The sequence below is a fragment of the Hibiscus syriacus genome, unplaced genomic scaffold, assembly GCF_006381635.1.
Source record: "Hibiscus syriacus cultivar Baekdansim isolate YM2019G1 unplaced genomic scaffold, ASM638163v2 tig00000340_pilon, whole genome shotgun sequence".
NCBI classification, from domain to species: domain Eukaryota; kingdom Viridiplantae; phylum Streptophyta; class Magnoliopsida; order Malvales; family Malvaceae; genus Hibiscus; species Hibiscus syriacus.
Window position 1 is genome coordinate 13,866,470 of NW_024061783.1, and position 15,701 is coordinate 13,882,170.

The 15,701-nt window shown below is 35.8% G+C and overlaps 1 protein-coding gene across 5 annotated transcripts in view; it reads right to left on the reverse strand.

The window, feature by feature from the left end:
* LOC120204817 overlaps positions 1-11,243 on the reverse strand; it is a 35,359-nt gene extending 24,116 nt beyond the window's left edge. For all 5 annotated transcript variants that reach the window (XM_039204849.1, XM_039204844.1, XM_039204837.1 and 2 more), the window contains exons 1-5: positions 10,708-11,243; positions 9,577-9,976; positions 9,429-9,500; positions 9,239-9,301; positions 8,594-8,803 (exon numbers count right to left, since the gene is read on the reverse strand). In XM_039204849.1, the coding sequence (XP_039060780.1) occupies positions 8,594-8,803; positions 9,239-9,301; positions 9,429-9,500; positions 9,577-9,976; positions 10,708-11,048 (1,086 nt within the window). In that variant the 5' untranslated portion in view covers positions 11,049-11,243. The remainder of the gene's footprint in view (positions 1-8,593; positions 8,804-9,238; positions 9,302-9,428; positions 9,501-9,576; positions 9,977-10,707) is intronic.
* Between the last annotated feature and the right edge of the window lie 4,458 nt (positions 11,244-15,701).

The following is a 15,701-nucleotide window of genomic DNA, read 5'->3' on the forward strand; positions in this document are numbered from 1 at the left end:
TTGCACATTCCCTCTGAGGATTCGGAGTGGGTGAAAAGGTCCTTAACAGGGATAATAAAGTTCTCCTTTGAGCAAGAATTGGTTCAGAAAGCTTTGGCGAATGAAGGAATCAGGTAAAAATAGCGAGATGAGGTTATGTACGGAATGCCTGTGTCGTTACATTTAAATCGATTGAAGAGTTTTCAGAAGCATGGACACAAAAACAAGAGGATTTGTTCTTTTGGTTTGATTGGCTGGCTCCATTGCTAAATGATGAGGGAGTGCCATTGGCGTTCTGTCTTGTGGAATTAATGGGATTGCCTTTATTATGCTAGAATGGGGAGTTTCTGGAGAAGTTTGTGCAAAAATGGGGGAAGTTCATAAGCATCAATGATTCCTCAAAGAATAGGTTAGACCTATCGTCGGCGAGAGTTCTAATCAGGGTGGCGAGTCCATTTGATATCCCCGAATCAGTCACAATAGGGTCTTATGGTAGATCATACAAAGTCAAAGTCATTGGGATCGGTTAATTCGAAATCTGATGATTTTTCCGGGGAGGTTGGTGAAATTTCAAAATATGGGTACAGTGAAGATGATTTTTCCGAGAACGAGGGAGGCCGCCGACTGACTCTAGAAGAAGTTGAAAATCAGAAGCTATCTTAGGACTCTAGGCTGAAGGTAGATACGTGGCTTGAACAGGAACATAGTAGTAGTTTGAAAGGGGGGATGAGGGAAAGTTTTTGTCGAAAAAGTCAAAAAAGGATCCTTCTAATTATGGGCTGTCAGATTTTCTTGGAAATGGAAAATCTCCTACAGGGGATCACGTGGGTCTTGGGTTGAGGGAAGAAATGGGCCTAGACTTTCAAGCCCAAGAGGAAGACAGTTTGGATTCTAATTCAGATTTGCAGAAATTGGTTCCTGCAGGGCCTGCTTATAATTTAAAATGGATTGATGGAGGGTCCAATGGAAGATTTCTGCCTCTATCAAACAGGAAATTAAATAAGTCAAATGATGAAGTGCTAGAGGAAGTACTGGACTTGGACAAGGATGTTAGAAGTGTGGAAGAAACAGAGGTGGAAAGTGACGTCATACCAGTTCAGCCAGTTAGTAATCAGGTGTTGGATATCAACAATGAAATGTTCTCAAATGGTTTAAGGAGCTGGAGTCCTTTGTATCATCGGTCTAAAAATTTGTCTATTAGAAGCGTTCCGGTTGGAAGGTGGAATAGAGGAGCTTTCTCTAGAGTGTACAGAAGATCTAGTGAAAGAAAGGTTTGGTTTAATCCGAGTAGAGAAAAAGGGTTATTGCAAACAGTGGAGTCTACAGACCAAAACAGAAAAGCATTCAATCCTAATTCGAGCCTTCAATCCTTCCCAACTTTCTTGGAAGAAGGTCTCAATTATGTTGATAAGGAAGTTGGTTTTCTTCAGAATTCAGCAGTGGGCCAATTACAAAATTCTAGGAGTGTAGAAGAGCTTAAAATAGGATGTCAGTCTGGATCAGTGGCAGGGAAAGAGAAGGATTTTGGTTAGGGACGCTTTGGATGTGGTTAATTGTCCTACTGCCTCTTCTTCAGCTTTCTCGGTGTTTTTGGAGGAGGCTTTGGCTACGTGGGAAGTCAGTAGGATGTTGGGGATTTCATTCAAAGAGGGAAAGGCCTTTTTGGAAAAAATTATAAACCTTGAGGAGGGTTTGGGTGATAGTAGGGAATTGTTGAAATCAGGGAACTAGGATTCTTTTCTTTTGCTTCTTTGGTTTGGGGCTTTTGGTTTTAATTTTGTCTTTATGAGAAATATAAATATTATCTCGTGGAACATAAGGGGTATTGGGAAGAAGGAAAAATCCAGAGTTGTAGCCAATATGGTCAAGAAGAACAAGTCGTGCATCCTTCTCATTCAAGAAACTAAGCTAGAAAATTGCTCTATGGTCCTTATGATAAGGATAGGGGGAGATTTCTTAAGGGAGGAATTTTTTCCCTAGCTGTTGGGTCTGCAGGTGGTTTACTGGTTATGTGGAATGATAATGAATTTAAAGTTTCCAACAGCCATTTATGTAGCAGATTCATAGCAATTTTTGGGAAGTTTAAGGATTCAGATGAAGAGTGTGATTATTAATGTTTATGGTTCGTCCATTGAATCGAAAAAGGAAGAGTTCTTCAAGGAGTTGTTGGAGTTTATTATTGCTCAAAATTTTTCAGTTTGCATTGGGGGGATTTTAATGCGTATCTCGATCCGGCAGAGAAGTTGGGCAAGTCTCAAAACTGGCATTCTATTGATCTTCTTAAAAAATTTCTGCAGCAAGCCAATTTATTTGATCTTCCTTTGGTAGGAGGAATTTTTACTTGGTGTAATAATAGAGAAGTTTCTACATGGGTCAGACTCGATAGGTTCTTAATTTCTGGGAATTTTTTGACCTGTTTTTCGAATGTAGTGCAAAGACTATTACCTAGGTCCCTATCAGATCACAATCCTGTTTCACTGGAGGAAACGTGTGTAGACTGGGGTCCTAAACCTTTCAGATTCTTTAATTATCTCTTAGACGAAGAAGGCTTTGAGGACTTGGTTAAATTTTCCATGGATGACTTGAGGGAGAGGAATAATATAAGGGGTATCTTCAGTATTTTGCAAGGAACTAAAAAATCAATCAGAAATTGGTCAAGCACAAAATTTCATGGGATTTCTGAGATTTCATAATCGGAAAGGAAAATAAATGATTTGGAATTTAAGGCACAAGGTGGTAATCTTTTTCCTCAGGAGTGGAATCATGTGATGCAGTTAAGATTGGATCTTTGGAGGCTCTATAGGATTGAAGAAAGTATTTGGTTTCAAAAAGCGAGAACGTGATGGATTAAAGACGGGGATAGAAATACCAAATTTTTTCATCTGTGTGCTCTGAACAGAAGCAAAAGAAATGCAATTTCTAGCTTGAAGATTAATGGGACTGTAGTTTCAGATCCTCACAAGATTAAGACTCATATTTCTGATTTTTTCAAGACAGCTTATAATTCCAAATCAACAATGGAAGTGGACTTATTTCTGGATTTTGCAAAGCTGTCAGGGGATCAGTCTTCAAGGCTAGAGGAACACTTTTCAGAACAAGAAGTACGGCAAGCTATGGCATCCTCAGACAGCTCTAAGGCTCCAGGTCCGAATGGTTTCACCATGGGGTTCTTCAAGAAATGTTGGCCCAGTTTAAAGGAGCATTTATTGAAATTTTTTAAAGATTTCTACTTTAGAAGGAAATGGGAGCATGGGGTAAATCACGCTTTTATTACTCTAATTCCGAAGAAGTTAAATCCGGATAGTGTAGAAGACTTTAGACCAATTAGCCTTGTAGGTAGTTTATATAAAATCCTCTCAAAAGTTTTATCTAAGAGACTAAGTTGTTGTGTTAGTGATATCATCAGTCCTTCCCAGTTTGCTTTTATACCGGGAAGACAGTTGTTGGATTGTGCTTTTATTGCAAATGAAGAGATCGATTATTGGAGAAAACAAGGACTAGAAGGGGTTGTATTAAAAGTTGACTTTCATAGAGCCTATGACTCTGTTGAATGGCCAATATTAATCAGAGCAATGTCAGAGATGGGCTTTGGTAATAGATGGTGATCTTGGATTTCACATTGTCTTTCTTCAGCTTCAATTTCGGTTCTTGTGAATAGGTCCCCTTCGGAAGAGTTTCCTATAGCTAAAGGACTTAGACAAGGATGCAGTCTCTCTCCGCTTTTATTTAATATAGTAGGTGAGCTGCTCCATTTGATGTTGTCTAAAGCAGTTGACCTGGGTCTTTTCCAAGGTTTTTTTATTGGGAAATCTGAAGATTCCTTTCGGTTGTCTCATCTTCAGTTTGCCGATGATCTCATCATTTTTTGCCAAGCTTCTCTTACCCAGATTAAAAATGTTAAAAGAGTTTTGAGGATTTTCAGTATAATGGTGGGGTTGCATCTAAACCTAGCGAAGAGTAAACTTTTTGGTATTAATGTGGATGAGGCCATCTTATCTGATTGGGCATTGGCAGCGGGTTGTTCAGTTGGTTCTTTTTCCACATATTATCTGGGACTTCCCCTCGGTGCTAAGAAGAATTCAGAAGTCTTATGGGATCCAGTCTTTAAGAACTTCAATTCCAAACTTGTCGGGTGGAAAACTTCTTGTCTTTCTTTGGCTGGCAGGACAGTCCTATAAAGTTTGTGTTATCTTCCTTGCCTATCTTTTTTCTATCATTTTTTCAAATGCCTTGCAAAATTGGTAAGAGGTTAAATTCTTTGATGGCCAAATTTTTATGGGGTGATAATGCGGATAAGAGGCGGATTCACTGGGTGAATTGGAGTACAGTTTGCAGGCCTTTGAATTGTGGTGGCCTCGGTGTTCTTAACTTGAATCTTACCAGTCGGGCTCTATTGGAAAAATGGGTGTGGAAGTTTGCCAATGAAAAGAATTCCGCATGGAAAAGAGTGTTATGTAGCAAGCAGAAGGTTAGTTGCAACACCATGTCTATTAGTAAGGTTATTTCTCCTCAATCTTCTTGGATTTTGAGAGGTATTGTCAATAATTTCTTGAAGAGTGATTCGGAGAGAGAATGTCTTGACCAAATTCGAAGTTGCAAGTGGGTAATGGAAAGTCCATTTCTTTTTGGATTAATGCATGGGTGGATGAGTCTCCTTTAAAAAATCTTTTCCATAGAATCTTTGCGCTTTCTCCTAGCAAATGGGGCAAGGTTGCTGAGTTTGGCAGTTTTGAATCGAATTGTTCGGTGTGGAATATACAAACCAGGAGGAATTTGTGTTATTGGGAATTAGATCAATGGATGGATTTGATGTCAAAACTGAATGATATAAAATTAACATACTCAGTAGAAGATTTTCTTTCTTGGTCTGTAAGTGGTGATGAATTGTTCTCGGTGCTAAGAAGAATTCAGAAGTCTTATGGGATCCAGTCTTTAAGAACTTCAATTCCAAACTTGTCGGGTGGAAAACTTCTTGTCTTTCTTTGGCTGGCAGGACAGGCCTATTAAGTCGGTGTTATCTTCCTTGCCTATCTTTTTCCTATCATTTTTTAAAATGCCTTGCAAAATTGGTAAGAGGTTAAATTCTTTGATGGCCAAATTTTTATGGGGTGATAATGCGGATAAGAGGCGGATTCACTGGGTGAATTGGAGTACAGTTTGCAGGCCTTTGAATTGTGGTGGCCTCGGTGTTCTTGACTTGAATCTTACCAATCGGGCTCTATTGGAAAAATGGGTGTGGAAGTTTGCCAATGAAAGAATTCCTTATGGAAAAGAGTGTTATGTAGCAAGCAGAAGGTTAGTTGCAACACCATGTCTATTAGTAAGGTTATTTCTCCTCAATCTTCTTGGATTTTGAGAGATATTGCCAATAATTTCTTGAAGAGTGATTCGGAGGGAGAATGTCTTAGACCAAATTCGAAGTTGCAAGTGGGTAATGGAAAGTCCATTTCTTTTTGGATTGATGCATAGGTGGATGAGTCTCTTTTAAAAAATCTTTTCCATAGAATCTTTGCGCTTTCTCCTAACAAATGGGGCAAGGTTGCTAAGTTTGGCAGTTTTGAATCGAATTGTTGGGTGTGGAATATACAAACCAGGAGGAATTTGTGTGATTGGGAATTGGATCAATGGATGGATTTGATGTCAAAACTGAATGATATAAAATTAACATACTCAATAGAAGATTTTCTTTCTTGGTCTGCAAGTGGTGATGGACTGTTCTCGGTCAAATCTTGCAGAAGTGCTCTTGGTAAGGTGTCTGGGAGTACTGATCAGTGGTTAAAAGGGGTGTGGTTGGGACTGTCTCCACCTCGTGTGGAAGCTTTCCTTTGGCAGCTAGCTCATCAGAAAGTGGCAGTCAAAGTAGAGTTGGTTAACAGAGGAATGCCCCTAGGTGAAGATATTCTTTGTCCATTTTGCAAGAAACATGAGGAATCAGTGCAGCACTTGTTTATTTCGTGTTACGTAGTTTGGGAATTATGGAATAAAATAATAAGCTTTGGAGATTTATCCGTAGTTCTACCCCGGGACCCTCCTTCTTTACTTAGCACTTGGGGTGATTTGAGGGTGAATTCGTTGATTTGGAAGTTTATTCCGGGAGTCGTATTTTGGCCTATTTGGAAAGCTAGGAATGCAATTGTGTTTGAAGGATTATCTCTTGACAGGCTGTCTCTTTTTTTCATTGTTAGATTTAGGTTATCTAAATGGTTTCTAGCCAAGTTCCCAAAGTTTCCTATACAGGAGGATGTGCTGATTGGTGATCCATCTCTTGCAGATGGTATCTCAGTTCCTAAAACTAAGTGTTGTTCTGTGCTTTGCTGGCTCCCCCCTCCTGTTGATTTTTTGAAGATGAATGTTGATGGAGTTGTAAGGTTAGATGGCTCGGTTGGAGGCATTGGAGGTATTTTAAGAGACTGGAATAGTTGCACTCTTCTGACTTTTTCAGAGAATATTGGTCAAGGTCCCCCACCAGTTGCTGAATTAAAAGCTATTAAAAGAGGCATTGAAATCTTTATGTCTTCACGTTGGGTTTCTGTTGGTAGGTTGATTGTTGAGAGTGACTGTAAGTCTACAGTGGACTTTTGTTTACTGAGGGTTCGAATCCCTCTCTTTCCGCACCTTCACTTAATTCGCCAATGTAACTGACTACAGTGTATTGAATCAAATAAGAACAGATACCATTAGACCCTTCTTTAAATAGATTTTAGATAGATTCTCTATTCCAAAATCCTTTTTAATATGGAATACTGAAAATAGCGTACAGGGGATCATTCTTATTGTCTATGTTGATGATATTATCATAACATGAGATGACACAGAAGAAATCATCAAGCTAAAAGGTCGACTTGTTGCTGACTTTGAAATCAAAGACCTTGGTGCTCTCAAATACTTCGTAAGGATGGAGGTTGTTCGATCTAAAGCAGGAATTGTGATCTCTCTAAAAAAAGTATTTCATGGACTTGTTAATCAGATTGGAATGCTTGAGTGCAAACCAACAAAAACTCATACGGATTCTAATATAACATTAAGGAAGAATGGAGTGTCAGTTAATAAACAATACCAAAGATTATTGGGCATGCTAATCTATCTTTCACGCACAAGACCAGATACTGTATTTTCAGTGAGTATTGTCAATTATAATATGAATAATTTACAAGAATGGCATCTAGAGGTTGAAAACTGAATCCTAAGACACCTAAAGATGACACTAGGTCACAGTTTACTCTTTAAAAGGAGTAAAACCCGCGAGGTATAAGTATATACTGATGCAAGGGTTGCAGTAACCGAAAGAAGATCTACAAGTGGTTATTGCTCCATTATTTGGGTAATCTTATTACATGGAGAAGCAACAAGCAGTATATGGTTTCAAGAAGTGCACAGAGGATTGAATTTTGAGCTCTTGCCTTATGAATTTGTGAAGGAATACGGTTTCAACGACTATTAAAAGAATTAAAGGTTGATTTTAAGGATTATTTCAAGGTGAAAAGTGACAATCAATCAGCATAAGCATTGTCAAAAATCTTGTTAATCATGACAGAATAAAGCATGTGGAGATTGATAAACACCTTATTTCAAAGAAAGTCAACAATAAGACTGTTAAACTGAGCTACATTCCTACTCAAATGCAACTTGCAGACATTCTTACTAAAGCCCTTCCAAGAGCTTACATAGATTCAAGTTCAAGTTGGGTTTGTATAAAATAAACACCCAACTTGAGGGGGAGTGTAGAAAGTTGTTGACAATTAAGAATTTTATTTTACTTACAAGTTCAATTTATTTTAGGAGATAAAGTTTAATTTAATTATAATTTACTTATATTGTGCTATTAGGGTTAAGTTTCTTATGAGATAAAAGTTAGGAAGAAAGGAAACCTAGTAGGACTCTAACTTGCAATCCGTAGCCTATAAATACATGTCGTGTTTTTTGTTTTTCAATGAGAATTTCGATTACAAAATTTCTTTTCCTTCTTTTTTATTCTCTCAATTTCTCACAATGTATCACCATCCCTAATGGAAGAGTCTTAGATGGTAACCATAAATTCAAGTGAATCTTCAACTAAGATGGAAAAGAACAACCTGTAAGAATTGCTAATACTTTATGGAATAAACAACTTGCTTGTACTTTTTTTACTCCATCATCATGCAGTACATACTCAAATTGAATTCCAATTTTGTTAAAGCTTGATTAGTAAATATCTAAAGGCCTTGATTTAAATTTTATGACCCAGTCTTCAATTTAAGAAAATTATTGAGGAAATATCAATCAAAAACACATCATAGCCATTAAGATCAACAAAATTATAACACAGCAAAGTCAAGAAAATTTATATGCACTGTTATAACAGGCAAACCCTCAGATGTAAGAATTGCTAATACTTTATGGAATAAACAACTTGCTTGTGCTTTTTTTACTCCATTAACACCATGCAGTACATACTCAAATTGAATTCCAATTTTGTTAAAACATGATTAGTAAATATCTAAAGGCCTTGATTTAAATTTTAAGACCCAGTCTTCAATTTGAGAAAATTATTGAGGAAATATCAATCAAAAACACATCATAGCCATTAAGATCAACAAAATTATAACACAGCAAAGTCAAGAAAATATATATGCACCGTCATAACAGGCAAACCCTCAGATCCTTCAGCATCAACCATATCGTAAATTTGATTATCGATGGGAAGCTCTACAATCTGGTCAACATTCAGAATTGACCTTCCAAACTTCAGCTGTTGTCCACTGTCAAGATGATCATCACATCCAAGAAGATTTGGCTCTAAATTCTTTTCAGGAAACCTCTTCACCAACCTTAGGCAAATCTCAGCCTAAAGAACATATGAACATATCAGAACATAGATACTCACTTAGTGAAGATTTAGACAGAATATTTTCCATATATAATCTAGAATGTTTAACATGATCTTATGTCGTATGATTGACTGCAAGTTTCTTTATTGACAGTACAAGCCTCGAAGAACGACCAAAGGAATGGAACAGTTGCATTAACTTCATAAAGGAGATCTTATATTGTGTGTCAAAGGAAGAAATCAATCTTCATAAAAGATGTACAATCTTGAAAAGTTAGTTTTCTTAAAGCTTATAATACTGAAAAAATATATATCAACTATTCAACAGTTAAACAGTTATACAAGGTTAAAATCAATTACACAATGTTAAAGATATAAACAGGAATAAAAGGCTAAAAAATTAAATATGGAATCTTGCAAAAGCATGAATTAAGAACTATACATTTACATCACCTTCTCATTCACAACAGCATGCAATTCTTCAACGAGACCAGCATCTTTTAACCTGCGGTAGATCTGAGAACATATATGCAACACATGTTATGAGGAAGACAAATTCAAAAGAATGTTCAAAAAATGGTGGACTAGACAAAAATTAAAATGAACCCCCCCCAAAAAAAAAAAGTGAAGATAGCAGTCTTACATTTCTCCAGGCTTTGTGACCAGAGGATCTTGTATAACCTAAGTCTCGTTTAATATCTGAGACAACAAGAACCTTCAATAGAAGGAAAATCAGCATAATGGCATAACATAAAATCCATGAATCTAACAACATTCTGAATATAATTGACCTTTCCATTGGCTTCTTCTAGTTTATCACAAACAGCTTTCATTGCAGGTAGATAATCATTCACAAGAACATTATCGTTCGCATTTTCTAAAGCAAAACCATCGCCATCTGGAACATTTTCATCATCATACCCAAAACTTTCAACTGTTTCGTCTTCTTTATTAATCTCAAACCTCTGTTGAGAGCCTAAACGCTTTGCATATCTATGTAAGTATATCAAATTGGTGACCACCGGTGAACTGTTTTTGAACTCCCCTTCACTGCAATGTTCTTTCTTCCTAACTACTGCTGGTTGCTTCAGAATCAACCCTCTGCATTCAAGGTTCTTTAATATGTAAAAGAAATTCTTCCCTTCAATACCAAATTCCTTTGCAAGATGACTTTGTGTCACTCCATTTGTTCTGCCAACCAAATTGCACGTACCAATATTAAAGAATTGCATTATCATGAACCCTAATGCAATAATACTTTCTGGAGTCCATTACAATTATATATGCCAATCTAATTCCGGCAGTTATTTATTAGCTTTCCCCTCTTTCCATCAATTTTCTACCCATTAATCCAAAAATCAGGTAGGACCACTGAGCCTCACATAAAAAGGACGAATTCACCTCAAGTTCTATTACTTTAACAATCAGATAACATAGCTAATAGTCAGAAGGGCGTAACTAGTTGCAATACACGGAATATTGAATTCCATGGTGATTAATCGAAGTAATTATTAGTTTGACCAAGACAATCTAGATACAAAAGTCTCTTAAACCCACCATTTTCAAAATTAGAGTACCTTGAGAACTTGAATTTGAGAGGAAGTATTTAGATTTGAAATTTAGTATAAACTGTGTAATAAGACAAATATAAACAGTACCTTCAAAATTACCTCCACGGCTGATGCCAATTGAATGGTGAATGTTAAAAATTAGAATTTGAAATTCATATTGTTATACCTTTGCAATATGAGGGCATGTCAAATGCAAAGTAATTTATGCACGGCATGTGCATTTTATTCTAACAATTTGTATAATTCATCGAATGAAAATCTAATCTTTTAAAGTCATATCCAGAAAATAGAAACACAAGTGACCTGAAAATATTCCAAAGGGAAAAATTAGATATGCAAAGGAAGACAAACCTAGCAATAGCAAGTCTCTCAAGAGTGCGACGTTGTTGAGAGGAGATTTGAACATTTTCATCGTAAAGTCCAACGAAATTATTTCTAAGCGTTTCATGAGCCAAGATAATAATATTGAGCTTCTCCGCAACTTCAGAGCATTGAATAGAGGCATCGGTAGGGTTAAGAAACTCGGCGTTTGGTGCCTTGAACCGTAGAACGGGGATGGAGAGGAGATTTTTCCAAAGGGAGGGTTTGAGAGGAAGAGGGACACCGATTTTGGTGCAGAGAGAGGAAAGAGAAATACCTACTTGGCCGTGGAAGCAGATTTCTTCCAGAGCTGAGGAGATGATCGAGTCCATTTTGCTCTTTGGAAATATTGAAATAGTAAACAGTTTAGCACCACCATGAAAGACGAAATTTTCGTTGTCTTGCAGCGGTGTTGGCCGCAGACGGCGAGCAAGAGGGGGGATATACGATACAGGGAAGTCAGCTAGAGATAGAAGGAGATCCTGAACTGATCGGAATCGAATCGAAAATTGAAGGGGAGATACCGGCCCATATCAACCGATAGCTAGATTGGTCCATAATTTTAAGGATAAACTACATATTTGGTCACTAGAATATATTTATTTTTCTATTTTGATCATTTAACTATTTTTTTAAAATTCATGTCTAACATTACGTTTTATTTCTTTTTTGGTCACTCATTGTTTAAGTTTATCCATTGAATTAACATAAACAATGATGTAACATGATAATAATAGTTTTAGCCCTCAAAATATATATAATCTATCAAATTGGTCTTAATCAAAGATAATAAAATAAATCTTTAATCTTTAAAAATACTATCAAGTTTACCTTTATTTTAATTTGAAATACTTATTAAACTATGAAATTAAATTATTAACAATTTTATAAATTGTTAAAACATTATTGGGATCATTAACCTGAACTATTATATTGATATATGTGGGTAGGGTTGTAAACGAGCTGAGTTGAGCTCGAGTATTATTGAGCTCGACTCGACTCGGCTCGAAAACTCAAGAGCCTAAAATTTTTAAGCTCAATTCGAACTCGAAATCATAAATTGAAGCTCGAAAAGACTCAAATAAAAAAAATCTTAAACTTAACTTGATTGAAGCTCAAACTCGAAATCAAATATTAAGTAGATGAAAATTTTATACTGTATTTTTTTAAAAAAAGAATCAACACATAAATGTTAATATTATTAATAATTTATTTTTAAAAAAATAAAATTTTAACATATTATTTTTTTCAAGTTGTTCGCGAGCGTTTTTAGTCGAATATCAAGTAGCTCATTTCGATTCGTTAATAATTTGAGTCGAACTCAAATCAAGTTCATTCGAATCGAGTATTTATCGAGTTTTGATCGTGTCGATCATAAATAACTCACGATCTATCTCATCTCATTTACAGCTCTACCCATTGGACTAAAGTCAAGCTTTCTTATACTTATTTTCAAGAACTGAATCTTACATCTCAAGAACTAGGATCGACTTTCATCATCTTCGAAATTATTATGATGCAACTCCTTGTTTTTGAATTCTCCGTAAGCGTTCTAACATACATGATGACCTTCTTTGTTAAAATCGTGCATTAAAATCACTTTCTCCAATTCACTGTTTCTTAGAGAGTGATTGCATCCATTAACCCAAGTTCAGTCCATCGCCGAATATAATATAATAGCCATAAATAGATTTCAAGTTCCAAGGAGCAATTACCATCACAAAACAGAGTAGAGTAAGCATTGCATGGTAATACATGATTGTCTCAGAAAAGATAGGTTAATATACGGTTAATATACAGCGTTATCGGATATATTAAAATATATTTAATAAATTCGGTTTAGCGCTATCGGAAATGTTGAATAATAATAATGTAGTAAGTCTAAGTCATGAAAAAATATTAAAAAATTTGGCAACCGGCAAACTTAACTTATCGATTTGTGTCGATCCAAATTAAAAATGTATCGATTCATATCAATATAACAGGTAAAAATATGATAAAACCGGTCACGAAAAGACAATACCGGTAAAGCCCTACCGAATATATTGAATGTGTCGATACTTTAATATAAGGATCGACACTTTGTGAATTTAAAAGAGAAGCAGTTTTAACGCCTATAAAGTGTCGATACTTTATAAAAATGTATCGATCCACAACGATATAACAGGTAAAAATATGACAAAATCGGTATCGAAATGATAAAACCGGTAAAGCACTATCAGATATATTTAAAGTGTCGGTACTTTAATATAAGTATCGACACTTTGTGAATTTAAAAGAGAATCAGTTTTAGCGCCTATAAAGTGTCGATACTTTATAAAAATGTATTGATCCACAACGATATAACAGGTAAAAATATGATAAAATCGGTATCAAAATGATAAAACCAGTAAAGCGCTATCGGATATATTGAAAGCATCGATACTTTAATAAGTATGTGTAATAAATTATCGATACTTTCAAAGAAATAGGTAATTATCCTTTCGAAAGTATCGACACCTGACATAAAAGTATCGACACTTTGGTAGTTGTATCGATTAAATATAAATAACATATCCGATGAAAATATAAAGGCCATAGCTAAATATCCTCTGAAAATATATAGAACGGACGAGTTTTTGAAATCGAAGCGTAATTGTTACTGCATTTCAGAAGGTGTTTCTAAAGCGAAGTTTGTTTGTTTGTTTGTTGCTGCAGTCGAATCGAAAAATATGTTGTCGAAACCCTAGTTTTTAATTATTACAGTAATCAGAAATAGGGTTTTTATGTGTTGTTTGGGGTTTTGGAGTAAATAAGCATTTGTGACCGATTACAAGTAGAAAGTGATATTCAAGGTAAAATATAAATGTCGATACTTTTATTAAATATTATAGGTAGAAAATGATATTATAGGTTGTATAAATGTGCCGATACATTTTGTAGTGGCCATTCAAATTCTTTTGAAGAAAATCGTTTTACCACAAGAGTAGTTATCTATATTTGTATATTGAATAAAGTGTATGTAACAAGTATTTGATTTGATTTGCGTAAAGTGATATATGAAGGAAAAATGGAGTCAATGGGTGGAAAAATTGTTGGTGGCGCAAATGACTTTGAAATTGAGGCCGAGACTCGAAAGCAATCAAAGGGTGAATATATGTACTTCTAGTAAGTATCAATGTCTTTTTGTTATTATTGTTGAAATGGTAATTGGATTAAAGTATTTAAGAAGTTTAAATTGATTACAAATTTTAAATGTTGACAGTATGGCCGAATGCAAAAGGATGAAGAAAGATGGCACACAGAGCGGTTCGGTATGTAAAATGAAATTGACATTGAGTATTATTTAGTGTTAATGTATTGATTAAGAAATGTTTATGCTTAATATTAGGTGACAAAAGATGTGAGGTCCAAATGGAATTCGATAAGTTATGCTGAAAAGGAACCTTACATCACACAGTCAATGAATGATAGTAAAGAATACAAAGAACGGAGGAAAGCACATGAAAATAAGGTATTCATTAAACTTGTAAATACGTTGATACAAAATATATAAGAACTATAACATTATATATTGTTAAAAAATGTAGGAAGTGTCCACAAGGTGCAGCAATAAAAGGGTGAATTCATTAATTAAACACCTTAAGGAGAAGAGTCAGTTGAATGTGCTGGGAGAAATAGGGTTTGGATCTTTGGTAGGAGTAAGGGATCGACCTATTCGGAGGGAATTGTGTCGATCCTTGCTGGTGCAATTTGATGTCAAACAATGTATTGCTAAGTATGGTGATTTTTCATTTCCTCTCGGGATCCCATGTGCTGCAGCCATATTAGGGGTAGAAAATGAAGGCAAAAGTGTTGTAAAAGTCTGTAAGAGTAAGAACTGGAAAGCACTTGCCTCCAAATATGGTTTGGAGCAGAAGATGACATATGCTGAACTTGAAGAGGAAATCAAAAGTGGATCTTACGGGGGGGATGAGCTGAAGGCCAGAGTTCTATTGTACCTTATCGGTATCTTTCTTTGTTCAACGGGTGATACGTCAACGAACAAGGACTATATGAAGCTCATTTGCGATGAAGGCTTGAAGGGTGAATTCAATTGGGCTGAATATGTCCATTCGAGATTGATTGAATCAATAATCACCTTTAAAAATGGCAGCCAGAGATACCTCAAAGGGTGCATAACAATCTTAGAGGTAAATGACTTGAAGAACTTTTTTGTGTTTTTATATAAAATGATAGTATAGTTATTATATAAAATTATAAATGTTATTATAAATGCAGGTTGCACTGTTCGATTTTTGGTCAGGCTGTTAGGCAATGCCGGCTTATGAAAGAACCGGAGTAGCACGTATCCGTGTATGGGGGAAGGAAGAGGTGGTTAGAGTGATGGCGAAGTTGAAGTTGGATAGACCGAGGAAGCAAGAAAGGGTAATAAATGTAATTAAATAATATTAAGAATATAATCAATGTCTTAATATTGTAATTTAATTTTGAAGGTTATTAGCAATGAGGTAGAGGAGGCAGTGGAGGCAAAGGAGAAGAAAGAAGAGATAGTTGTATTGGGGGATGACGGTGAGGGAAAACAGAGTAACTTCGACATTTTGATGTATGAATTGGATGATATCAAAAAAATCTAATTTTATATCATGCAAAGACAATCAAGAGTCGAAGAGAAACTTGAGAGAGTCGAAGATACACTTGAGAGGCATAAGGGGGAAGTAGAAGGAAACATAGATGGAGTGGTGAAAGAAGTAGAGGTGTTGAGAGGTGAAGTGGTGAAAGAAGTTGAGGTGTTAACGGGTGATCTTAAGATGGTGACAGGTGAAAACTTTGATGGAGTGGTGAAGGAGATTGTGGAATTGAGGAGTGAACTTACGGGGATGAAGGGGGTGGTTGATCAATACTTGGATGGAGGAGAAAAATTGAAGGGTGAAATAAAAGAGATGAAGAGCTATGTAGAGCAAAAATACGATGAACTGAAAAAATTTTAAGAAGAAAAGAGGGAG